Source organism: Procambarus clarkii, chromosome 8, assembly GCF_040958095.1.
Source record: "Procambarus clarkii isolate CNS0578487 chromosome 8, FALCON_Pclarkii_2.0, whole genome shotgun sequence".
In the NCBI taxonomy this organism is placed as follows: domain Eukaryota; kingdom Metazoa; phylum Arthropoda; class Malacostraca; order Decapoda; family Cambaridae; genus Procambarus; species Procambarus clarkii.
The window spans coordinates 50,713,747-50,739,988 of NC_091157.1; the positions used below are offsets into that span (position 1 = coordinate 50,713,747).

At 41.7% G+C, this 26,242-nt stretch overlaps 1 protein-coding gene across 2 annotated transcripts; it reads left to right on the forward strand.

The window, feature by feature from the left end:
• Positions 1-413: 413 nt before the first annotated feature.
• Positions 414-24,926, forward strand: PGAP5 (Per1-like protein PGAP5). Of its 2 annotated transcripts, XM_045744930.2 has the most exons (11): positions 665-891; positions 7,105-7,251; positions 8,057-8,193; positions 8,665-8,735; positions 9,854-9,995; positions 12,441-12,607; positions 13,587-13,678; positions 15,403-15,525; positions 17,358-17,507; positions 17,743-17,921; positions 23,548-24,926. In XM_045744930.2, the coding sequence occupies exons 2-10, from the start codon at positions 7,141-7,143 to the stop codon at positions 17,911-17,913; spliced, it is 1,164 nt and encodes a 387-aa protein (XP_045600886.2). In that variant the 5' UTR covers positions 665-891; positions 7,105-7,140; the 3' UTR covers positions 17,914-17,921; positions 23,548-24,926. The 2 variants fall into 2 exon arrangements, with proteins under 2 accessions (XP_045600887.2, XP_045600886.2); XM_045744931.2 differs by lacking the exon at positions 7,105-7,251 and having other exon boundaries at positions 414-891.
• Positions 24,927-26,242: the final 1,316 nt, after the last annotated feature.

A 26,242-nucleotide genomic window follows, 5' to 3' on the forward strand; every position in this document is an offset into this window, starting at 1 on the left:
TTGTATTTGTGCTGCTTTTTCATCTATGTTTTCATTTCTTGTTTTCATTATACTCATTATGCTCAATTAGTATTAAGCTTGTCATTTAAGTTTATCATGCCCGAAACGCTTTGCGTAATAGTGGCTTTAGGCATTGTATGTACTAGCTCTACCTATAAGTCAAACAATCCTTGTAAATATTTATTGTATGTATGTACCTTACCTAAATAAAATTGTATTGTATTGTATTGTATTGTATTGACTGAGGGAAGGGACCAGGCTGACTGAGGGAAGGGACCAGGCTGACTGAGGGAAGGGACCAGGCTGACTGAGGGAAGAGACCAGGCAGACTAAGGGAAGGGACCAAGCTGACGATGGAAAGGGACTGAAGGAAGGGGACCAGGCTGACAGAAGAGCACTTGACTGAGGGAAGGGACCAGACTGACTGAGGAAAGGACCAGGCTGACTGAGGGAAATTACCAAGCTGACTGAGGAAAGTGTCCAGGCTGACTTAGAGAAGTTACCAGGCAGACAGAGTGAAGGAACCAAGCTGACGATGGAAAGGGACTGAAGGATGGGGACTAGGCTGACAGAGGAGCACTTGACTGAGGGAAGGGAAACATCCAAACCCCACATATAACCAGTAAACCAACATTATACTCCACATATCCTCTACAGTAAACAAATTTGACCAAATAACTCGATTTATTCCAAGTTAGGCTAAGCTTTGTTATGCATACGCAAGCGGCCCAACTTGAGACAAGGAATCGCTTCCACAATCAGCTGACTCTCAGCTGGAGATTGTTTACAGCTGTAATATTAAGCTTTATTTACTTAGAAAATCTGCCCATACAATGATAGATTGGGTGACGGTGATTAAGGTATTCACAGGAGGAAGATCCATACATAAAGGTAATATGTAGTTCAATCTGATCCATGTTTTGATTATATATATGTGTAGCTGACTTACATAGAACTTCCCCACACACACACACACATAATTAACAATAACAACAAGAACTATTCAGTAGAACATATGTAAGGTAATTAACGGTTGTAGGTGTTGCAATGTAACTTAGTGAATATATATATTCAACCTCACCCAGCTGTCTTACTTAACAGTCTTTCACACCAGTCATTTCTTTAATAATAATAATAATAATAATAATAATTTTTATTTAGGTAAAGGTACATACATAAAGAGATTTTACAAAGTTTGTTGGCTTTATAGATAGAGCTAGTACATACAATGCTTAAAGCCACTATTACGCAAAGCGTTTCGGGCAGGAAAAAACACTAATGACTAAAGCTTAAAACTAATGGGTAAAAAGAAAAAAATGCGTTGAGTACAAATAAAAATAGAGGTAAAAGAGGGGGGAACATTGTTGAAAAAGCAGCACAAATACAATTACAAATTATTACAGAAAATTACATTCAAACAGCGTTGATTTGAAAAACAAAAAAAAACAAAAAACATACATGGGTTGACAATAGAGGGGTAAGGTAGGTTACAGGGAATTTATTAGGTATAGCTTCGTTTTTAACTTAAACTGGTTGAGAGAGGTACAGTCTTTAACATGGTTGGGAAGGTCATTCCACATTCTGGGCCCCTTGATTTGTAGAGCATTTCTGGTTTGATTAAGTCGTACTCTAGGAATATCAAAACTGTATTTATTTCTGGTGTGGTGCTCATGGGTTCTGTTACAACCTTCTATGAAGCTTTTGAGATCAGGATTGGCATTATAGTTTAGCGTTTTATATATGTATAATACACATGAGAGAATGTGCAGTGACTTAATGTCTAACATATTCAGAGATTTGAGTAGGGGTACCGAGTGATGTCTGGGGCCAGAATTGGATATTGTCCTAATAGCAGCTTTGTGTTTTTTTTTTTTCTTTTTGAGATATATACAAGAGTTGTTACATTCTTGTACAGCCACTAGTACGCGTAGCGTTTCGGGCAGGTCCCTGGAATACGATCCCCTGCCGCGAAGAATCGTTTTTTCATCCAAGTACACATTTTACTGTTGCGTTAAACAGAGGCTACAGTTAAGGAATTGCGCCCAGTAAATCCTCCCCGGCCAGGATACGAACCCATGACATAGCGCTCGCGGAACGCCAGGCGAGTGTCTTACCACTACACCACGGAGACTGGTGTAGATGTTGAGTAATTAGAGGACGTAAGTGATTTTGGGTAGTAGAGCCCCAAGCACAAATACCATAGTTGAGATATGGATAGATAAGGGAGTAATAGAGAGTCACCAGGGCAGGGCGTGGTACATAATATCTGATCTTAGAAAGAATGCCCACAGTTTTTGAAACTTTTTTTGATATGTTTAGAATGTGTCCCTGGAAATTAAGCTTGTGGTCAATGAGAATGCCAAGGAATTTGCCATCTAATTTGTTACAAATTTGGGTATTGTTTATTTTGAGATTTATTTGATTAGAGGATTTATTGCCAAACAGAATATAGAAAGTTTTGTCAATGTTAAGGGTGAGTTTGTTGGCAGTTAGCCACAGATGGACTTTATTTAGCTCAATATTTACTGTGGCATTTAGAGCAAGGGGGATCAGGACTGGAGTAAATGAAGGTTGTGTCGTCAGCAAATAGAATTGGTTTGAGGTGTTGGGAGGCATTTGGAAGGTCATTAATGTAGATGAGAAAGAGGAGAGGGCCAAGTATGCTGCCCTGGGGAACACCAATGTTGATGGGTAGGGTGGGAGAAATTGCATTATTCACAGAAACACATTGGAGCCTGTCAGTAAGGTAGGATTTGAGGTATTGTAGGGAGTGTCCTCTGACACCATAATGATGTAATTTAAGAAGAAGGTTTTGGTGGTTGACAGTATCGAAAGCTTTACGCAGGTCCACAAATAACCCAACAGGGAACTCATTTTTATCAAGAGTTGTATGAATCGAGTTAAGCATACTAATAAGTGCATCGTTAGTGCTTTTTTTGGGCCTGAAGCCATATTGGCAAGGGCTAAGTATATTGAGTTTGGCTAGATATGAGTAAAGCTGCTTATAGATTAGTTTTTCAAAATTTTTTGACAAGTTTGGCAGGATTGATATAGGTCTGTAGTTGTTAACATCTGTGAGATCACCACATTTGTGGACAGGCGTTACTCTCGCTTTTTTTAGAATATCTGGAAAGTTTTGGAGTTCAAGTGACTTGTTGAAGAGCAAAGCAATAGCAGGGGCTAAAGATCTGGAGGCTTTTTTGTAGATTAAAGTTGGTATCTCCTCAAGGGCACCAGACTTGGTTTTAAGGGAAAGGATTATCTCATTGACGTCAATGGAATTAATAGGCGTTAGGTACAGAGACTGGGGATAGTTCCCTGCAAGATAGTCCTTAATGTCAGTACTGGAAGATGGAATATCATTAGCAAGGGATGAACCAATGGAAGAGAAGAACCTATTGAACTCAATAGCAGAATCAGAGGCTGAAAGCTGACCATCGTTATTAGACAGGAGAGTCGGTTTGTTATTTAAAGACTTCTTTGATCCCAATATTTGTGAAATTGTTCTCCAAGTTTGTTTAATGTTGCTCTTTATTTGGGTAAATTTATCTTCGTAGTATTTAGTTTTGGCTCGTCTAATTATCTTAGATAGCAATAATGAGTAATTCTTTGAGAATTCTTTGGAGACAATTCCTAACCTATACTTCTTCTCAAGGTCATGTTTTTTATTAATAGATTTAAGTATTCCCTTTGTAAGCCAGGGATTGTTAAGCCTTTTGGTTGTGACTTGTTTTGTAAGCATAGGACAGTGGGTATTATAAAGGCTAAGAGTTTTTTGAAGAAAAGATTGAACTGCTAGGTTGATGTCCTCTATGTTACCTAACTCGGACTCCCAGTTGACATTATCAGTAGCAGTTATAAAATTGTCTGTAGCAGTTTCATTGTGTAGTCTAAAACGTATCTCTCTTGACTCAAGAGGTGGTTTGCTAATGTTAGGTAAGAGAAATGTGGGGTAATGGTCTGTAGTGCTATAGGTGATTATACCTGAAGTAAGCGGAGAGGTTATGTTTGTCCAGATGTGATCTAGAGTCGTGGCAGTGCTATCAGTGATTCTAGTAGGTCTAGTGATTAAGGGTATGAGGAAGCAGGAATTCATACAGTTGAGGAAGCTAACAGCAGTAGGGTGTTCTGGCTCGCAGAGGTCAATATTAAAGTCCCCAGCGATAATTAGGTGGTTTTTGTTCAGTCTGTTATCAAGTATTAGATTTCTAAGGTTTGAGTTGAATTCGGACACATCAGTGTTAGGAATTCTATAAACTGCACCCACAGACAGGATAGACTCGGCACCCTTGACTTTGAAGCTGGCGAAGATATACTCCCCATAGCAGTCTCTAGTTCTAATTTCTTTTAAGCATGTTAGTTCTTGGTGGTAGTAAAGAGCAGTGCCACCACCTCTCTGAAGTTGACGACAGTTGTGGATTGCTGAGTAGTTAGGCATGTTAAAGAGTTGAGTAGTATCCTCTTTCAACCATGTTTCAGTAAGTATAATAAAAGAGAATTTGTTGTCAATAGCTTCAATCAAGGCACTAACATCATCGAAGTGTTTACCTAGGGATCTAACGTTCAAATTGATTACAGAGATATTATGATTATGAGTTAATACATTGTTTACATCATGTGCTGCAAAATATCTGCAATTTAGATCATTAAAGTGATTATTGTCATAGATAGTGGATAAGAGGTTAAGTTCTGGGTCTATACTTGACTGCATAAAAAAAGCTGATTGCAGGAAAAACAAGAAAAAAAAAAGAAAAAAATGTACACAATACTATACCAAACAAACACAAAAGGGGCTTACAGGGGTACAATGGAGTAAGGGAGTATGGCTAGGCTAGGAAACCTAGGTAATAAATGAGATTAAAGAAAAAAACATATAAACATGGACTATACAAAACACAAGATATAGATATACAAAACAAAAATATAAACAAGACTAAGCAATACAAAAAAAATTGAGCAAAAATGAAAAAATGAGGTAGATTGCTTACAGGTACTCTCAGGTACACTGTAAGTAACAATAGACAGATAATATATATCAATATAGAAAAGAATGTCACGATACAATAAGATAAGCAATTACATGAACATGATAATAATTTTGATAATTTGACTTTGATAATTGATAATTTGATAATAAGACTTTGATAATTACTTACTCACCAGTCTTATTCGCCAGTTTTACTCGCCAGTCCTACTCACCAGTCTTACTCGCCTCTTCTCATTACTAAAGATAAGAAATGTGTAATGAGAAGTAATTACTTCTCATTACTCATTACTCATTAATTACTCATTAATGAGAAGTAATTACTTCTCCTTACTCATTAATTGCTGTTACTAAACTATGCCATGTCCCAATATAATACAAATTGTAAATCGTCTTTTTAATCTCTTCTACAATTTAAAAATACTTGGAATCAACTAATTGTCTTACAAAAAAAATGCAATTTTCTGTTGCAGAAATTGCTGTTGGAAAATATTACATAAAAATTGTCAGTAATTTTTCTAATTCTCTTTGCTAATTCATAAGTGTTTTTGAATCATTTTAGTTTTAAATATTATTCACATTAAGTGTGTATATTGTTCTCTAAATGTTCTTATATTATCCCCAAAATGCTGTGTGTATCAGTGGCATTAGCCTCTGTTACATGTATTATTAATTATTTTAATTAAATAATAATGTCATGCAGAGATGGAGATTCAGTCAAGTCATATATTGATGTTTTAACAAAGCTAACTTTATAATTGTTAAAATTGTATTTATCATTAGGCTAGGCTGGGTAAGCTTAGGTTAGGCTAGGCTAACTTAATTTAGGCTGGGTTAGCTTAGTTTAGGCTAGGTTAGATTAGGTTATGCTGGGTTAGCTTAGGTTAGGCTGGGTTAGCTTCTCAAGCTTGCCAGCTTCCTGTACCTGTTGAGGCCACTAGGGAGATAGGGGTCCTCAGGTGAATTCAGGTAAATTTGCCAAAGTTGGAACATGAACAGGGAGCCACAGGTTAATTATATTAAGACTAAGTACATGTATGAGTCAGATATTAGAAGTCATTCTTTCTTGGTCAAAGAAGTATAGAAGTGGAATAAAATAGGAAGTGAAGACGTGGTGAGGTCAAGTGAGGGAACAAAATGAGGGGCCAAAAGAGTAAACTGGAAGTTCAGAGATACCAGATTGACATAAGTGGTAGTGAGCAAATGGAATACATCGGAAAGGGAGGTACTGGAAGCTTAAACCAATACTGGAAGGGAACTCCAATATAGATATGACAAAGACAAGATGATTGATAGAAAATTGGGCCCAGAGGCAGGAACTTGGCTCTTGCAAACATAGATATTACAGCTTAGTTCAAATCAACGCTGATGGTGAAGTAGTAACACTCTCGCTTTATTTGTGAATAATTTGGTCAGGGATTGAGCCATGGAGAGGGAGCATTGCCAATCCTTAGCTGTTCACCCCTGTTTGCTTAGTAGCAATTGAGTACCTGGTTTTTAATTGATTGATGGGTTGCATTCCAAGGGAAACTAGTGGGCAGAGCTTACCATGAGCCAAGGAAGGGGCAAGCTCTCGGCCTGCTAACAAGAATCAGAAGTTATCTGCTCCTAAGCTCAATCTTGGGAAAAAATAAATAAATTTAAATATATCCACTTATGTTTGATAGGTATGAATCCAGAATGAGATGGCATAATTGGACACTGAATGCCCAAGTCTGAAAGACATGTAAGGAAGAGCTTCTTAACTATATGGATATTGTTAGAGCACATTACACTAGAGGATCATGCAGGTAGAGTTCATGTGGAAACATGTTAAGAACCCATGTGATTGAGGGTGTGACAATATAATTTGTCACACGACATTTGTCGTTCGGATGTCATCATCCGACATTTGTAGTCGGTGCCTCTGCTTAATACCAAAAACAACAAATTTGAATATGTAGAAGAAAAGAACAGCAATATAAAGAATGTATCAAATACTTTTATAAAAAACAATATCTACAGAACAATATACTATTTTATAGATTTCTTATACTGTGGTCTTAGTAATAACCTGCATGTACGAAATTTTATTGTGGACAAAACTAATCACTGTATTTGTATTCATCTTATATCATCAGATGATTGCTTGCACTTCCTGACTGCCCTGGTGGAGGATGGTGGCAAGAAGTAAACTTAATGTGTTATTTTTGGGAAAAATAGTTATTGCTATTGCAAGTGTGATTTTTTACTGTGAATTCTTGCACTACTATATTGTTATATCTCAAGTAAGTTATTTGAGTGTTCAGTAATAATTAAACTTACACACCTTGTGCATACAAATGAGTCTTAAATCAGAAACTGTGTAGCCTAATCTGAAATTTTACAAAATCCAAACAGTTTGTGACCCTGGTCTATTTTGGTGAAATAATATTAAGAGGGGTACCTGGCAGTGCCCAGGATAGCCTCTCTCTTTCCCCACTTGCACATTCCACCCCTCTTCTTTTCCTCTCACACCCTCATTCCCCTCTCTACAACTTTCCCCATGCTCTCCCCTTCCTGGCCCCCCTTCCCCTCCCTCATCTTCACCCACTTCCCTCTCATCTCTTCCACTTTCACCCCTTCTTTCCCCTCATCCCCACCAACTTCGAACCGACATTTCCATATTCATACACTATATATATAGAAGGGGCATCCAGCTGCAATGAAGGAGTCTCTTCCTCCCCTCTTTCCACCCTTTCCCCCTCTTCCCCACTTTGTAGTTTGATACCCAAAAAGAAGTGCATTTTTTAATGTTTGCTGAAGAAATGGCCATTGTTGTACAGTATTTTGATTATACAGTAATGGGATACATGGGCTGATAATTCCCAATGGCCAGGGAAGGGGAGAGGAAGGGAAAATGAGTTATTCCATACACTACAATTGCCAAAAACCCAAAATTTCTTTTATCCCAAGCATTTAGATTTTGAAAAAGTTGATTATACTATATTATGATAAATTTCTGATTTTATGTGTACCTATAATGTATTCTCTAATTATGTATCTCTGATGACTTAATTTGTACAGACTTGACTGATAAAATATGTCTTGCAGTGTCAGTGGCCTGCATTGAATCCAGAAACTGCCAATCACAATGTAACTGATCATGGAACTCGGCTTCATGGTATGATTCTTGCAGACACCCACTTACTGGGTAGCATAAACGGACATTGGTTTGATAAGTTACGCAGGTAAGGAGAATGTTAATATAGTGAATACAGTTTTGTGTTTTCTGGTACGAACATGTTTAGAGATTGGAATAAAGTGTAATTGATAAGAAACAGGTTGATTAAATTAACAAATTTTTAAGGTACTAAATATATCAATACAAAATCAAACATGAAACAATGGATATATATATTGGGTAAGTTTAGATTTAGGGCAGACCTGGGTAAACACTTGTTTTGAAACAGGGTTGTTGATTTGTAGAGCAGATTATCGGGCAACATAATAAATGTGGGATCACTTGATTGTTTCAAGCATAGGTTAGACATACATATTAATGGGTTTTGGTGGATATAAATATGAACTACCACATACGAGTCAATAGGACTTCTGTAGTTTCCTAAATTCTTATGTTTTTTGTACAGTACAGTAACTCTAATCTGGAGATAGCATATATGAACCCTTACAGGTTTCTTAGATCTCTCTTATAATTGCAGAGAATGGCAGATGCACCGTGCCTTTCAGACAACTGTTGCCCTTCACAGACCAAAGGTGTTCATATTTTTAGGTAAAGTAAAAGAAAAATAAATTCTGTTATAGCCTTAGAATATGATAAGAAATAAGGAGAATATTGTATTTTTGTTTGTTTATACAGTAGTCTATAACAGTCAAACCACACTATTGATAAAAAAGTGATGTAAAAGATTTAGGAATGATCATGTCGGAAGACCTTACTTCTAAAGAACACAACAAAATTGCTGTCACAACTGCCAAAAAAATGACAGGTTGGATAAGAAGAACCTTCCTAACAAGAGATGCCACACACCAATGATGTTTTTTTTTAAGATCTTGCATTAGTGCTCTCTAGAGTGGAATATTGCTGCACACTAACAGCCCCATTCAAAGCTGGAGAAATTGCTTACTTGGAGAGCATGCAAAGATCTTTTACTGCTAGAATCCACTCAATAAACATTATTGGGCTGCCTAAAAATTTTAAATCTGTATTCCCTAGAGTGCAGGCAAGAGATTTACACAATAATTTACACTTGGAAAACATTAGGACTTGTTCCAAATCTGCACACAGAAATATGATAACATGTTACCAGAAGGCATGGCAGGATGTGCAAAATAGCCTCATTGAAGAGCAGAAGGGCAATAGGCATGCTGAGAGAGAACTCGATCAACATCAAAGGCCCAAAACTTTTCAACATTCTTCCCTCTATATACAGGGCATAACCATCTGACCTCTCAGTGTTGAAAAGAGAACTCGACAAGCCCTTTCAAAGGATACCTGATCAACCAGGCTGTGACTCATACATCAGGCTGCAAGCAGCCACATCAAACAGCCTGGTTGATCAGACCAGCAACCAGGAGGCTGCGCCAGAGACCGGGCTGTGGGGACATTGATCCCCAGAATCCTCAATAGGTAGTCAGCCTACAGTAGAGTGTAGTGTAAATCCTTTGAGCTTTTTAAGTAAGATAGTTTGGGTAATATGTAGTTTATTATTTGAGTGTTGGTTTCTGTTTGTATGAGGCAGGACAACTGCCACAACATAAAACAACTGTCAGCTTGAATTTAATGTTTGCCTGCCAATCTGTTCTATAAAAATCCATTTATTTATACAGTACTGAAGTATATTGTTGATGAGTTATGTTTGTATTTACCTGTATTTCTTTTTTATACAGGCGATCTCTTCGATGAAGGAAAGTGGTGCACTCCTGGGGAATTTGAAGACTATGTGGCAAGATTTCATGATTTGTTTTATGTCCCAGAAGACTCTCATGTGCTCATAGCAGTTGGCAACCATGATATTGGGTTTCATTACAGGTAATATATTTCCTGTATGTTTTTTGATAAGTTTTGTTTTCATGCATTATAATTAGTAAATTATTATGTCACTTTTTTAATTATTCATATAAAATACTTTCATACAACATTTTAATTATTACTAAAAATTAGGTGGAGTTTCCAGCGGTATTAGGTCTTTCCCCTCCCTCCCCACTCCTCCTTCTCACCTAATTTTCCCTCCTCTCTCACCCATCTATCCTTATCCTCTCTCAAACCTCTCCTTGCCTCTCTACATTATGTTTATAAATATGCTGCTCTTGCAGCTTTCATTGCTAAAATTTCTGGGGCTGATACTCAGGCACAGTGGTTTTGGTAGTCTTACAGGGCCATGGTTGCCCAGTATTAAGTTAATGTTCTCAGGCCTTGTCATGACTGTGTTGCCTTGGGTCATCCTTTTCTGGTCAGTTGTCTCCTCTTCGTCTTGAATACCTGAGATGAATGAATATGATGTGATGAGGAACTTTGTAATGGGAATACCATGGGAAACAGAACTTGGAGAAAAGACTGTATAGCATATGATGGTATGATGGACTACGTCACTCAGAAGAGCCAGGAAGTTGTAGACAGGTTTATCCCAGCCCAAAAGGAGAAAAATTAAAAGCAACAGAAGAGTCCGTGATTCAGTCAGGCATGTAAGGTAGCAAAGAAATTAAGTACAAGAACATGGAGAAATTACAGAAATAGAAGACCTGAGAGCAGAGGGAGATACAAGAGGGCCAGGAATGAGTACCTCAGAGTGAGGAGAGAAGCAGAGAGAGACAGTATGGAAATTACAACACAAGTAAAGCTAAGACCTTGGGGAGAAGGGAGAGAAGAGGGGGACAGAGAAAGATTATCCCAGGCACCACCAGGTAACCCTTCTAATTATCTATATTTATCCTCTACAGATTTTTTTTAGCCACATTAAATAATTTAAGAATATATGGTTGGATATCAATTATAAATATCAAGCACCGACTGTAATGAAATGTTCTTTTCTAATGGGCCACTCATTGTCTCCCCTAGCTACTGTACTGGGCCTGCCAACCTTTTTGAGAATTGCTTGTACCCTTTCTCTTCCTCCCTTCCTCCCTTTGTTTAACCCCTTTCTCATTCCCTCTTTTTCCCTGACTGACCTTCAACCTCAAACTGATACATTTACATTTATTTACTGTACTATATTTACCAAGAAATCTAAGGATTTGGCCAGTCATCTTTCACTGATTATGAAGGTCATTATTATGCCTGACCCCCTCTTAATAGGACCAGTAGGACAGACCCCCGCCATCCTATGTTCAAACCATACCCCTGACCATTCATCTTCCAAAATTGGGTGAGGATGGCCCCATGTGGCTGGTCTCCAAGCTCAAACAGACTAACGAGCAGACAGACAGACATTCTCTCTTATAGATCAGTATTTTTGCATATGGTAATGGCATTAGCTCTGTCTTATAAAAAAATGTATAGCCTTTTTCATTTTTAGTTTGAAAATAGGTTAACATTTTAGTCAGTTGATGCAAAAATTTGCTATAAGACAAGCATAGTTTATTGTGTGTGGTAATGTGTATATAAAACTTTTATAGTATTCAGTGTTTTAATATGATTTAAGATCATTCTTGGTCACAAGACATTATTTTTCCCATAAGACTATCAGCTATAGACTACACTGCTTGGTTCTAAGTTAGGTCTCCATGAATGCATTTTCACAAATTACCGAGCACCAGCTTTACACATGAATTTGAGAGATGCAGAAAAACTCGAGTGAAATTTTGGATCCATTCACACTTGAAGAAAGAAAATGGTGGAGAGACAAGATGACAAGTCACATATTACAAATCAGTTTGTGAAATACATTTAAAAAAAATTCAAGCCAGTGACTTGTACGAAAGGGTACAGTTTTAAGGTAATATTAAAAAAAGAAATAAGGAAAATGTTTAGAAATATTTCTTCACAGAGATGTGGATGTTTGGAATACATGGAAGGAGGAGGTAATGTCTGCCAAAACCACAGAAAACTTTACAAATAAATTCGACAATAAAGAAGATGGAGCATCATGAATGCAGCTAATTTCATGTAAACTACAAATAGGTAATTACATATACACACACATACATACATACCTATGCATATGCCTGCATGCATGTATACACATGTCCATACAGATGTGCTTGCATGCACACATGAACAAATAGACAAGCAAGCAAGCACACATGCAAACAGTTACATATGTACATGGACACACACTTGAGAATGTTTGTCTTATAATTAGCACTTGAAAATATTTTTTTTTATAGAAACATGTCTTACATCACTTAGTTTTGTCATTTTGAAAGTTAATACAACATGACTTTTCATTACCAGAATAGTTTGTTTTTATTTTACCTCTTTAATTTATTGTGATCTAAGTTTGGTTGAACATTATTAGCCATAATACAATGTTTGCAGCATAAGTCCGTACCTCGTGAGTCGCTTTCAATGGGCGTTTGGTGTTGGTGCGGTGAAGCTGCTCCAGATTGAGGGTGTAACCTTCGTCATCATCAACAGCATGGCTATGGAGGGAGACGACTGTTTCCTCTGTAAGCCAGCACTCGGCAAGATCAAAAGCATATCTAGTAAGTTATTTGCCGTTATTATTAGATATATTTATTGCTGATTATTAGATTTGAAAATATAGATTCTTTCTGGAGGAAATTGCTTAAAGTAGCAACTGAGTTTAATATTTCTTAGTAAGAGAATTTAAACATTTTTCTTGTCATGCTAGCAAGGAAAAGGGAATGAAAAGTTTAACAGTAAAGCTATGGATATTGCTTAACAAATTTAGTGATATTGTATAGTTCATTTATTATGCATCCCATACCATTACTGTGGGCAGTATCGAAAAAGGTTACTGAGGCACATAATGGGCTCAAAGACTGAACCCCAAAACTCATTTGACTAAACAAATTATAGTCATGATAAGCTAGTTACAAAATTTGATGTATTTTTTGTTATGTCATAATGAGTTCGAGACCAACCACAAGTACAGTCTTTAAGCTAAGCAAGCTTATATATATGGTGAGCTAATATCATTAATTTATTTAAATATGTTATCTTAGTTATTTAATTTACATGTCTATGTAAACTTGGTTTGCTTATAACTTTGATTATCTTTATTAAAGAAAAATTTGCCTTAGAGGTTTAGGGAGTAGAAGAATTCCCAGAACCCCATCAAGCAGGTATCAGGCAGAGATGCATGGCATGTCCTGAAAAGTCTAAATTTTGTTTTTCAAGTTTCACAGATTCATGAACAGAAGCATTTGCCTGCAATGACATTGTGTGTCGGAGGTAGTATTAAAAGTCAGATTTCACTCGATATATCATTTACCTACTTTTTGCAATATGGTAATACATTTACTGCCTTGTATGGTGAGTACCTCACCACACCATACAATGGGGTAAGGATGTATTTTCAGGTCAGACTATTAAGCATTGTCATCTTTACTTGGTAGGATTTTCTTTGAATAATTTAACCTTTGCATACATATATAATCAGATGACAGAACTGAAGATGTGCTTGCTAATCTTGTGTTATTGAACTATATTCCATGACAGAACAATTAAGCTGTGCTGCAGGCAACAACGATGCTTGTGAACACTGGCAAAGTCCTGAGCTTAAGCAGTACAGTCAGCCAATCATCTTGCAGGTAAGGCTTCATTAACATAGTAAAATTATGCATGAAATGAACTTGTGCAGATTATGTGAAATGATAAACTGTTAAATCCCAAGTTATGAAAAAACATTACAGAACACAGTTGTTATATTACTTTGACCAGAAATATTTATTAAAAATGTAATTGTAAAATAGGTGCCTCAGATCAATTACTCTCCCCACTCGCATCTCAATGTATCTATACTCGTTGACCAGACCACACACTAGAAGTTGAAGGGACGACGATGTTTCGGTCCGTCCTGGACCATTCTCAAGTCGATTGTGAATGGGAATGATCGACTTGAGAATGGTCCAGGACGGACCGAAATGTCGTCGTCCCTTCACCTTCTAGTGTGTGGTCTGGTCAACATACTTCAGCCACGTTATTGTGACTCATCGCCTGCATATCTATACTCTATCTATATATAATTGGATGTTTATCTGTCCAAGGTTGGAGGCCAAATACTTTGGACAAGCCTCACCAAATTTTACGTGGTGTCTGGGTGAGGGGATAAGGGGACATTCATAGGCGGGTCAGGGTAGACTTCATTGTCTCTCTTTAAAAGGGGTTGGCTTCCATAGAAACTCCCATGAACAATGGGCAGCCAAGTCCATAGAATTTCATCATTTGAAGCAACCCTTGGACAATGGCTATAGAAAAATAGTCATACCTGCCTATGAGCAAAAAAAATACAAAAATTTAAAAAAAAATCTTTCATTATAGAATTATGAATTTGTATGCAAAATGTAAGAAAAACAAGAAAATAAGTGAATATTTATTGTTTCACTGGGTAGAGGTACTCTGGAAGGTTGTGTGATGGCTGTGTCTTGTGTCTGTCAACACTCGGTGCTCTATTTTGCTGATGCTTCCTCTGTTATCTTTGAATGTTTCACCGCTTGTTTTCACTTATTTCTCTTTATTTGCAGGAGTATGTGTGTTGAATAACTTGATAAATCACACAATACATGATAATGTTTCAATTGATGATTGGTTTGCCTGGTATTCTCCATTACAACCAGTAGAGTAGCAAAAAAGATATGAACATAATATTTAATGGTGTTGGGCTTTGATGTGTGACCTTGGCTCCATTTTGCAAGTTGTCTCGCATTTTGCTTCACCTCTGGCTGCTCGTAATCGTTTTTTTAAATCTTTGTTTTTGGTTTCCTTGCTTCCGGTTGTGGAGTGGAGATTCATTACATTCAATGCTATTTTTTGTATATTGCTTGTCCCCAAAATTTTGGTGTCATTGTAACAAACTAGGTTGTTGTAGGAATGATCCAGTATGTTCTCTCTACGCATGGGAGTGTGCGAAGTTGGAACCATGTGTAGGGACCCGACTGAGAGCACGGGGGCATTCCCTGGGAATTGGTGGTTGAAATACAAAATGACTGGCGCTTTTGTCTCATAGTATCGTATAATGAATTATTCTACAGTATTCAGTAATTTAGAGAAATTAGTCTTCATTCAAATTGTATAGTATTACTGTTTATAGTATCAAGAGTATCCTAATTGTCAGAAGAATGAGTAAGTGACGTCACGAGCCGCGACTAGGCCTTGGCGCCTAGTCCCGGCTCTCCTGGAAATGAGAATTTTTTTAGTAAAATTAAATGTTTTGTTGACATTTTACTACCACTGATGTTCATGTAAGGTTCATAGCAATAATTTTTAATAGATACAATATTACAAATACCATTTTTGTTACAATTTCTTCCCTCAGCACTATCCACTTTTTCGTGATTCTGATGCAGTGTGTAACGAGTCAGATGAAGCACCAGAAGATGTGAAATATATTAACTTCAGGGAACGATGGGAATGTATTTCAAAAGATTCAACAGAACTGGTATGTTTACGAAAAAGTTAATTTTAAAACTGCTTTGAATGTCCTACTTGGCTTATGAACAATACATCATTTGGGTAAATGCATAAGGGGCAAGGAAATAAATTGTCAACCAAAATTATACATAACCTAGTGTATACACACCTAGGCAAGTGTGTCTTTTGAACACACTTGCCAGTTATACACAATATACAGTTTTCTCCCTACACCTAGTTTTATTATTTGGCATTCTTGTAGTTTCTTGCTGTCTTCCAAGTCTTAATCCTATCTTGAGTAACTATCTTGAGATGATTTCGGGACTTTTAGTGTCCCCGCGGCCCGGTCCTCGACCAGGCCTCCAACCCCAGGAAGCAGCCCGTGACAGCTGACTAACACCCAGGTACCTATTTTACTGCTAGGTAACAGGGGCATAGAGTGAAAGAAACTCTGCCCATTGTTTCTCGCCGGCCCCCGGGATCGAACCCAGGACCACAGGATCATAAGTCCAGCGTGCTGTCCGCTCGGCCGACCGGCTCCCTGCTTATCCTCATGATAAGTTTTGCATTGGCAAGTATTGACAGGAATGAGTCTATTACCTTTGGAACATTATTTACATATACAGTATCAGAAACAGGATAGATCGTAGTACGGACTCCTGCAAAACTTCACTGGGAACATCTCTTAACTCTGAGATCTCACCTCACTGACTGTATCCTGTTGCTCCATTATCCTCTGTCACTCATGCCTGCTTCTCCAGCTTGTGCACAAGTTTCTTATGACATACTGTATCAAAGGCTTTCTGTAAGTAGAAAAGAATGCAGTCTGCGTGCCCTTTTCTGTCTTGACTGATTTCTGTCACTCGGTCGTGTACAGTAATTTTCTTAAATTTGAGAGGTAGTACAATTGGGTTCATTCTCGACTCATAATGAGGTATCCCAGGTTTGGATCCTGAGCAATTCAGAAAGCATTGAACATGTTTCTATTCACCTGATGCCTCTGATCACCTAGCATTAAATAGGTACCCAGAGGTTGGGCAACTATTGTGGCAATGCTGCCAATGGAAGGCTAGTAGTTGAACCTTGGGGAGACCTCACTACAAGCCCAAAGTACTGCATAAACAAAATAGTGGCAAACACCCAACAAAAAAGTGGCAAATGCCCAACGAAAAAGTGGAAAACACTCAACCATTTTCACTTATTTGCATATTTTTGGTATAAAAAGAAACTTCAAATTTAATATACTGTAATTTAAAATATATAATGTCATTTCAAACTCAAAATGTGTGCAATCTCCCTGAATTATGCTAAAAAATATTGGCTTAAGAGTCATATTTCCAATATTCATCATATTTTGAAAAGTCCAGGTGGATTTGAGTAAAATAGCACGAATCACTGTTTTCACATACTGTACAGTATATGCATATTTTCAGTATAAAACTACGTAATTCAAAACTCCAAATATAATATTCACTGGCTGCCTCTGTCTGACAAAACGAGTAATTAACTCATGCTGGTTGTATTACAAAGCCCTTTCTCTCCAGATGTACTACCAGCTGATCTCTAGTACTACTAGAGATCTCATGATCTCCATCACCTTACATAGTATGCAAATTAGGGACACTGGCTGTAGCTCAATGCCTCCTGGCTGTCTTCCTTATTTATATATTGGGACTATATTTGCTGACTTCCAACTTTCTGGCAGGTCTTCTATTGCCATTGTTTTAGCGGTATAAAAGCATTTAGTATAAATTATGCTCAGCATGATCTGGTGTACCAATATATTGAAATACTGTACTGGATATTCATTCAAATAAATGACAACTTTTTCATATTTATGGTATACTTTTACATTTTCAGTTGTTGGATGAGTTATCACCCCGGCTGGTTTTCAGTGGTCATACCCATCATGGCTGCCATATAAAGCACTTTAACAAAGGATCAACAATACATGAATACACTATTTCCTCATTCTCGTGGCGTAATAAAAATAATCCAACGTTTTCTATGGTAAGCAGGATATGTTTTCTATCATTAATCAGAGAGAATTAACGCAGTATTCATAATATTTTACACATTGACATAGTTAAAAAGCATTTAATTCCAGTTTTCAGAGTTTCAGCATGAATTTTCATTAGCTTGACAGAGGATACAGTAAAGGATATGACTGGTAAACTATAATAACTATAATAATTGTCTCTTAACAGCTGGTAAGCTATAATAACTATAATAATTCTCTTAACAGCTGACTGTGAGTTCCAACAACTACTCCATCTACAAGTGCCACATGCCGCAAGAGGCAACAGTGATCGTAATTTATACTGTTGCCACATTTGTTTTGATAGCATGCATGGTAAAGAAAAAACTCCAATCACAGAGTATTATATATACAAAAGTGTCTAGATACATAGATTAGGATATTATGTTTTCTGGGGGGAGCCCCGTCGGCTCCCCGGAGCTTTACCGGCTGATATGCTAATGTCAGACTTTGGCATCAGTCATGTGTATGGAGTTCTAGGGCCTACCGGGGACCACGAGCCAGAACCTGGCCCCCTCAGAGAGGCAAGGGGAGCAATGGCCTATAGAAACCCCCGTGTGGTTGGAAGCATTCTATGTCTGCCATCGACCGGGTCAAGCATCCAGAAAGGTAAGCATTCCAAAACAAACCCCTATTCTGGTGAAAATTGCTACCTAAGCCGAACTAGTGAATAGAACTCTTCAACAGAAAACACGGAAACTAGTATGACGTCATACGTCACCGCGCCGCTGTCTGCGCAGCTCCCCCCTCCCCGGGAGGGGGAAGGGGGAGCCCCAGACCTCCCACGCCGGCTATCCACCCATCAGTTCTTCGGCTGATGCTATAGGCAATGGTTATGTGCTCCGGCTCCAGTGGTTGTTTCAGCACTGTACCTAGAGTGTGGTGTCTGTTTTCTAGGTGGTGCGTGAGCCGGGTGTGATTCTTCAGTACTCGGGCTGCATGCGCCTAGGGTTCCCTTCCCTAGGTGCCCTGTAAGTACTGCCCTTGGGGCTTGGGGCCACCTTCCACAAGTTCCTTGGGTCCTGCCCCTGCTTGGCCGTTTACCGCTTGGTTTTCGGCCGCTCTTTGTGTGCTCGGGTGTTCTGTCTCCCTTGTTCGCCTTAGAGTAAGGGGCAGTGTTTGCACTGGTGGGGCGCGGGGTACTGTGCAGCTTGTCTTTACCAATCATAGCGGCCGGCTCTGTTCCGCTTGGGTACGCTGTCCTCTTGCGGGGTTTTCTTTTTCTTTTGTTTATATACCTGGTGGGGGGGTCTGCCTTCGTTCTTGCCCCTTGTGTCCCTTGTGTTCTGAGTATTTCTGGTGGTACCCCCTGCTAGGTCCCCGTGAGTGTACACGTCCCGGGGGTTCAGCTCTTAGAAAGTTGTTTGGTAGCTTGGGTGCCGGTTAGCAGTACCCTGCCTGGGATTACCTGAGCGCGAGTCCTCTTAAAGTAAACGCTCGGGACCCTGGGAAACCCCTGGGGGCGCGCGGGTCCGATGGATGTGACCCCAGAGCCCCCCCCTCGCTTCCAGCGAGTTTGAGGGTTGCTCTCACCTTTTGTCTCTGGGTGACTCTCTGTTTTGCCTCCGTCTGCTGCCTGTGGGGTCGGTGACACCTTCGACCCGGTGTCCTGCGAGTTTGGTTGCTCGTTGTGGCTCGGTTACCCAGTTGTGCTAACAAGCGGGTGCGGGCAGCAGGGGCGTTGCACTTGAGCCTTGGTGGTGGCAACGTTCTCGTGGTTTCCTCCCCGGGAGCCCCGGGGCTGCCCCGTTGTATTTCGTTTTGGGACTTGGGGGTGTTGGTTGCTTCGGTTCCATCCACGCCCCCTTGTCTTTCCCCTGGTTCACCCTTCCTGCCTGCATCCGGTTCCTTACCGTCTGTAGGTTCAGGGCGGGGTGTTTGGTGGTGTTGAGACTCGGGCAGTCTCGGGGAATTCCCCTTCCGGGGTAGTGACGGGGGCATTTGGGCCTGTTCCTCCAGCCGTGTTGTATGAGTCTGCCAGTGGGCTCCCTTCCTTAGTGTTTTCACGGCTGCCCCGGTTTTCTGGTACGGCCGGGGCTTTGGGGGAACGGCTCGGCCCCGGGGCCTGTCGTGTAGGTTCCCGGGGCTGGGGAGGGGCTGACTTGGGGGGCCTTGGCCCCGTTAGACCCCGTGGGGGGTTTTATCCCCCTCTAGGCGGGGCTTGTGGTTACGCGGAGTGGGGTCTTTCCTCCCCACTCGCCGTACGTGCTGTTGGACGTCGGCCCCTCCCCGGGCTCGGTTCCTTGGCCTTTGAGTCGGTTGGTTCCGTCCTGTGGGTGGATGTTTCCTCCCCCGCTTTTTGGGACGGTGTTTTTGTCATGTTTCCCCGTTCGATGGGGTTCTGCGTGACTTTTGATCTCGGGTGCGCCTGCGCCTTCGTGTGCCTTCGGGACTAGTGTTGGCTTCTGTGTTCTCGAGGGTACGGGAAGGTTTTTCGCTACTTCCCGCATTATTGGAACGTCTGTCGGCTCCTAGTACTTGTCGCCCTGTTGGGCTACTTGTCGCCCTGTTGGGCTACTTGTCGCCCGGTTGGGCTACTTGTCGGCCGTTTGGGCTACTTGTCGCCCGTTTGGGCTACTTGTCGCCCGTTTGGGTTCCCTTTTTTTGGGCTCTTTGCTTCTTTGGCCGGTTTTATTGTTCCTGCTTCCTCTTTTGGCTCTTTTTCTCGTGCAATAGTCCTGGCTGGCGCCTTCCCGCAGGGAGGGTGTGCGGTTCGGCCAGCGTGTTATGCGCATGCGCCGTGGAGTTTGTTTTGGTCTGGGCGATGGTTCAGTGCTGGGGTTTTGCGCCCTTTTTTGCTACAGTGCTTCGCCTCTCGTTCTTCTCCCTGGCTGCGGTATGTGCCCCTTTGCGCCAGGGGTGTCCTGGTTCCCAGTTGTGGGGAGGACACCGCGGTTTTCTGTGTCATGGGTGTGGACCGCCTCCTTCGCCTCTCCCTGTTCTCCTGCGGGTCCGGCTCTGGCGTCTTCACCTGGCGGTGCTCCCAAGTTCTTCTGGGCACGGTTGAGTCGTGTCAAGTTCGAGCCACCATTCGCCAGGTGAGTTTCTGCGGTCTGGCGTCTTTTGGCCGGGCGCTGGATGCGGCGGTGTTCATATACCTGTCTTTATTTAGGTATAATTTTGTACGACTGAGACCGTTCGCACACCAGTGACTGTCCCTTTATCACCCCTTCCTGTCCCCCTCATGTGCATGTCCAACCCATGCTGGAGTCGTTCAGGGGACCCTCCTTTTTTAATGTTGTGAGGTGTGGGGGTTGTAGGGTTGGTTCTGTACTCACCTGGTGTGGCTCCTGGCTGTGCTTGCAGGATTTGAGCTCTGGCTCTTGGGTCCCGCCTATCTGGTAGAACTTGCGGGATAGTACCAGTGGAGTGCAGTGGTGCTATTGGCACTTTTGGGGAACACTGTATTACCATCAGTGGTCTGTGCTTGTTACACGACCTACTTGCGAGCATAAGCCTTCTTGCTGGTTCGTCCGTGGACTTCCAGGGCGCACTGGCCTGTTTTCGTATGGCAGTTCCGGCCCGTCCTGGTTGTGGGGGTATGTGGGCCGGTGGACTGCTCCTAGCAGCTGCCTGGTGGGCCGTCCTCTGGCCGGTCTGGCCTGACCTTGGGCCGGGCTTGAGGTGTAAAAGAGCTCCCAGTACCTCATCCAGCAGGTATCGAGCGGGGTTTCTCCGCCGTCGGTCGCCTGGTGCAGGTTTCTGGGCCTGCAGGGTTTTGTCGTGTCTCCGTTGGCCCTGTCTGGGGTCTGCCTGCTCCGTTCTCTGCCTTTGCAGAGGGGAGTTGCTATTTACATGTTGCATGTTGCAGTGGTGCCTGTTGCTGCTGCTGCTGCACGTGTGCATTGGTACCGTGTTTCACGGTGGCGTGTCCTTGTTCCTGTGTCCGGTTGTGGAGTGGCGCTTTGCTGCCGTTTTGTGCCTGGGGATTGCGTGGGGTTTTTGTCCCTGCCTGATTGTCCACCCCTGGTTGTTCTCCTGGTTTTTTTTTTTTTTTTTTTGTGCTTCTGCTCTTTCTTCCTGCCTCTTCTGCAGCAGGAATGTTCTGCATGTGTTCTTAGGCGTTGGTCAGCCTGTGTCCTGTGATGTGCTTCTTTGTCTCGGTCTGTTGCAGTTGTTCGTGCCCCTTGGTTCGGGTCCTGTTCTGGCGGCGACCCTTCCGCCTTCTTTGGTTTTCCTAGCTTGCCCTGCCGGTTGTTGTTGTTTTAATTTTTTTGGGGGGGTTCTTGCGATGTCTCGCGTCGGACCCGTCGTTTCTGAACTCCTGGCGGGCTTGCATGCTTCGGAGTTTTTCTGTTCGGCAGACGTTCCATCTCCTTGTGCCGCCTGGGTTTCGGTGGTCGCGCCCGAGATCTTCTCGCGGCTCTGCCTTTTTCCTGGGCTCGGGGGGGCCTTGTCGGGGCTGCTTATGTTCTGCCTCGTGGTCTCGCCTCCGGTTGGTGGTCGGGTGGCTTCGTGGTAGGTGTCCCACCTGCGTGCTTTCTTGGCGGCAGTATGGGGTATTTTGGCGGTCCTTCCTTTTCCTGTCCCTTCTTCGGTGGGTCCTTCTTGTTGGCTTGGTTTACTCTCGGCTTGGTTTTCTAGTGGGGGTTGGGGGCCGTCGTCTTGCCACATACTGTCGCCTCTTTTCGTGCGGCGCAGGCGGAGCCGCTTCAGCTTGCTTTCGGTCTTGGTGTTGCTTCTGCACCGTTAGTCAGCTGTCTTGTGCGTCATTTCACCTCCGGCCTGTTCGTGCGCCGCTTGCACCATCCTGGTCTCTGGTCAGCGTGCTCTGTCTTCTCCTCGGTTGGTAGTGCCCCTTCGGTTCCGGTGTGTTTTTTCGTCGGCTCTTTCCTTTGGGCCTTTGCCTCTGGGGGTCGGTTCGCTGTGTTTTCTTGCTCCTTCGGTTTTAGCGTTTTGGTTGTTTGATGGCAGCAGTCTCCATCTTTTCTGGCGCGGGGTGGGGCTGCTGCATTCTGGAGGGGTCCAGGGTTTGTTGGTGCTTTGTTGGTCGGGCCGGGGGTGTGTCGTTTTTGTGTTCAGTGGCGGCCCTCTGCTGTTGTTTGCGTGCCACGGCGTTTGGGTCCGGAGCGCGTTTTGCGTTGATCCGGTTCTGTTCTTCCCGGTTCGCGGGTGATGGTGTCCCGGGTGGTCAGCCGTGTTCTTGCGGCTAAGCTGCCTGTGTTCTTCCCTCATGCCTGTGGCGTTCGTGGCTTCGCTGCTCTCGCTGCCGTCTGGGCGACGTGGCCTTGCAGTCTTTCGGGCATGGATTTTTGGTGTTCGTGCAGGGGCCTTGCTGCTCGTGGTTCTCGTGTTGTTCCCGGGATTTTCGGGGCTGTGGCGCCTTGGGTTGGCGTTTGCTGCCGGTTGTCTCGCCTCCTTGGGGGGTGCGTGGTGTCCGCCTCCCGGTTTTGTCCCTTTGACCTTCCTCTGTGGGTAGTTAGCTCCGGGGAGCCGACGGGGCTCCCCCCAGAAAACCAGCGTTGAATGTAATGAAACGCCATTTTCTGGGTGAGACCCGGAGGCTCCCCGGCAACCCTCCCTCCCTCCGGTCGGCGTTTTTCGCGTGTTTTGACATCCAGCCTCAGAACTGATGGGTGGATAGCCGGCGTGGGAGGTCTGGGGCTCCCCCTTCCCCCTCCCGGGGAGGGGGGAGCTGCGCAGACAGCGGCGCGGTGACGTATGACGTCATACTAGTTTCCGTGTTTTCTGTTGAAGAGTTCTATTCACTAGTTCGGCTTAGGTAGCAATTTTCACCAGAATAGGGGTTTGTTTTGGAATGCTTACCTTTCTGGATGCTTGACCCGGTCGATGGCAGACATAGAATGCTTCCAACCACACGGGGGTTTCTATAGGCCATTGCTCCCCTTGCCTCTCTGAGGGGGCCAGGTTCTGGCTCGTGGTCCCCGGTAGGCCCTAGAACTCCATACACATGACTGATGCCAAAGTCTGACATTAGCATATCAGCCGGTAAAGCTCCGGGGAGCCTCCGGGTCTCACCCAGAAAATGGCGTTTCATTACATTCAACGCTGGTTTTTTTATACCTTTTGTAATATGTAATTTTCAGCAACGTATTTTACATTTCTGTAGTATAGTGGTCAGCACAGCTGATTCACAACTGAAAGGATGCAAGTTCATTTCACACGCAGGACAGACATTTGGGCATGTTTTTTATTTTGTTTACCCGATGCCTCGGTTCACTTAGCATAACTTAGCAAACCATGCTCTGAAACTCTCCCTGGACAGATGTAATAGGACCCATTATCACCACACCAGAAATAAATATCTCTTTGATATCCCCAGGGTCAAACTTAATCTGTGTAAACACTCTATGCAAATTAAGGGACCTAGTCTATGGAACTCACTCCCTAGTGAATTGAAAAACTGTAAACTTTTGCCTTATTTAAAAGCAAAACCAAAAAGTACCTAATTTCATCTTCTTAGTTTCCTACACTGAGCTTTAAATTTGCTCTGTACCTAGTGTTACCCAATCTCCTAATTTTTATGTAGTATCAAACAACCTTATCATTGTGTTCATTGCTGTCATCTTTTATGTGCTAGCCATATGCTGTGTTGTAACTACCAATTTTTGTCAACTACCATTCAAGCTGTCATTGCAATCAATCTTATATTGTTTTTGCTGTATTGTGCCTACCAATTTTTGTCAACTACCATTCAAGCTGTCATTGCAATCAATCTTAGCTACCTATGTGCTTTAATATACTGTACCTACAGTTTTCTTTCATCTTCTTTTTTTTCATTCCATGTAACTGTTATCATTTTTTTGTCTATAAATTTTGCAAGTATTTACCTACTTAAAATTTTCTTAGATTAAGGACCTGCCCGAAACGCTGCGCGTACTAGTGGCTTTACAAGACTGTAATTACCATATTATGTATCCTCACATTCCCAATGTACCTTCTTGTATATGCATAAATAAATAAATTAATTAATTTAAAAATATGTACCGGGGAGTTAAGCAATTCTTGTGAGTTACATCCTGGAGAAGGTCAGTCATTAGCCCAACAGGACCTTGATTAGCCTAACAAGCTTCCTGGCCCTTGACAATAGGAAACCATTACCAGTACCATATTAGAACACATATAAGCTACCTCCAAATTATGAGCCATTGGGTGAATTTTCAATCAATTTCTTGCAAAAAATGCTTGAACCTTATGTTTTGACTTTACCCTAAAGCTAAGCTGTCACTTTAAAATTCCACATCAAAGGGATATTCACATTCAGAGCTACTCTTAATGCAAGCTTTTGTGTGTTCATAAATTTTTTAAAAAATTACTATGCAGCTTTGCCTCTTCTGTAGTATATAAGAGAGACAAAAGGGAGTCCGAATAAAGGAGTTCCTGCTGCACATGAATAATTGTACAGTATAAGAATAAATAATTATAGTGAATATGGTGATTAAATTGTTTTTCTCATTAGTGGTATAACAACAGGTTGTGAAGAAACTACATAATTTTTTATCTAGCCTGGGTGTGATCCAGTATTGTTCCATATAGGCAGTACTGTACTATAAATATTAGTATATCTTCAGATGAAGGATGCAAATGATCATTGTTAGAAATGCAAGTTTAATAATTGATATGTTTAGTTTTCATCATAACATTTGACTTTACAAGATGATAGCCATGTCCCTACCTCATTTTTGTAGTGAATATTTTGACTGATTCTATCCAAGGATTTTTTCTGGGAGCGCTTCCTCGGTATCTTCCCTAGCTACACACCTGGTTAGCTAACATACTTAAGAAGCGAGCCAGATTTCAGAGATTCACGAGCACCCACCGAGACCAGGTCCAGAATCTGGCTGCTTTAATAAAGCCAAGGGAATCTGGGGATTTAAGATTTAACCCAAGAGAAAATCATCAGATAGATCGAACATACAAAAATAGGTAACAGCATGGTAACCATGACAATGCAGATCCAAACTATGTAATTAATCATTATCCGAGTCAAACCACTGGTCTGCCATTTGTATTCACTAGGTGGCAGCACGAGTCACCAATTAATTGTGTTGGGACACCATTCATCACTAGCATACCAGGTGCGAGAATGTGTAAATCACTGTGGCACTACTTGAGCTCGGCTTCTATTTGTACAGACAAGCGTTGGCTACCCTTGGACTTTGTCTGAATAGGAACCTTTTGCTTGTGTTTCTCTTGCTTCACGTGTGTAGCGCCTGCCCTCGTGTGTGCCCTAATTTGAAGTTTGCTATAGCTGCATGTGATGAAAGGGGTTTGGAACCCCTTTTTTCACTAGTCTCTCCTCCTCTCGAGATAGTATTACTTCTTGGGTAGTGTATAGGACTTGACTCTTATACAGGGTTCGGGATAGAGCAGATTGTATTTTGATGTCTTGCCGAACTATGTTTTTGGACTGTTTGTAGGGTCTGTGGTAGTATACCCACAGACCCCAACATTCTGGTCTCCTCTGTAAGACATTCATGTATTGTTGGAGTCTGGTGTGGATCTTGAGTTTTAGTTTGCCAATTGGGTAGCTAGGGAAGATAGAGCGAGCCACCAGAAAAAGACATTTCATTACATTCATCACTAATTTTGTATATTGCTCTTAAAGTTGAGTATTGAATAATTTATCAGAAAGAAAATACTTTTCTGACCCTACATTGTGTGTATAGTGATTATCATCTTGGTGGTGAGCAACTAGTGGCACTGACCCTCAAAGTCACCACACAGCTGCCCTCACTCAGCTGTG

Coding starts and splice junctions, on each gene's coding strand:
- PGAP5 (XM_045744930.2), top strand. CDS start 7,141: ATGGTGGCAAGAAGTAAACTTAATGTGTTATTTTTGGGAAAAATAGTT. Junction 8,736..9,853: donor AAAGGTGTTCATATTTTTAG/GTAAAGTAAAAG, acceptor TTTTTTATACAG/GCGATCTCTTCGATGAAGGA. Junction 13,679..15,402: donor GTCAGCCAATCATCTTGCAG/GTAAGGCTTCAT, acceptor TTCTTCCCTCAG/CACTATCCACTTTTTCGTGA.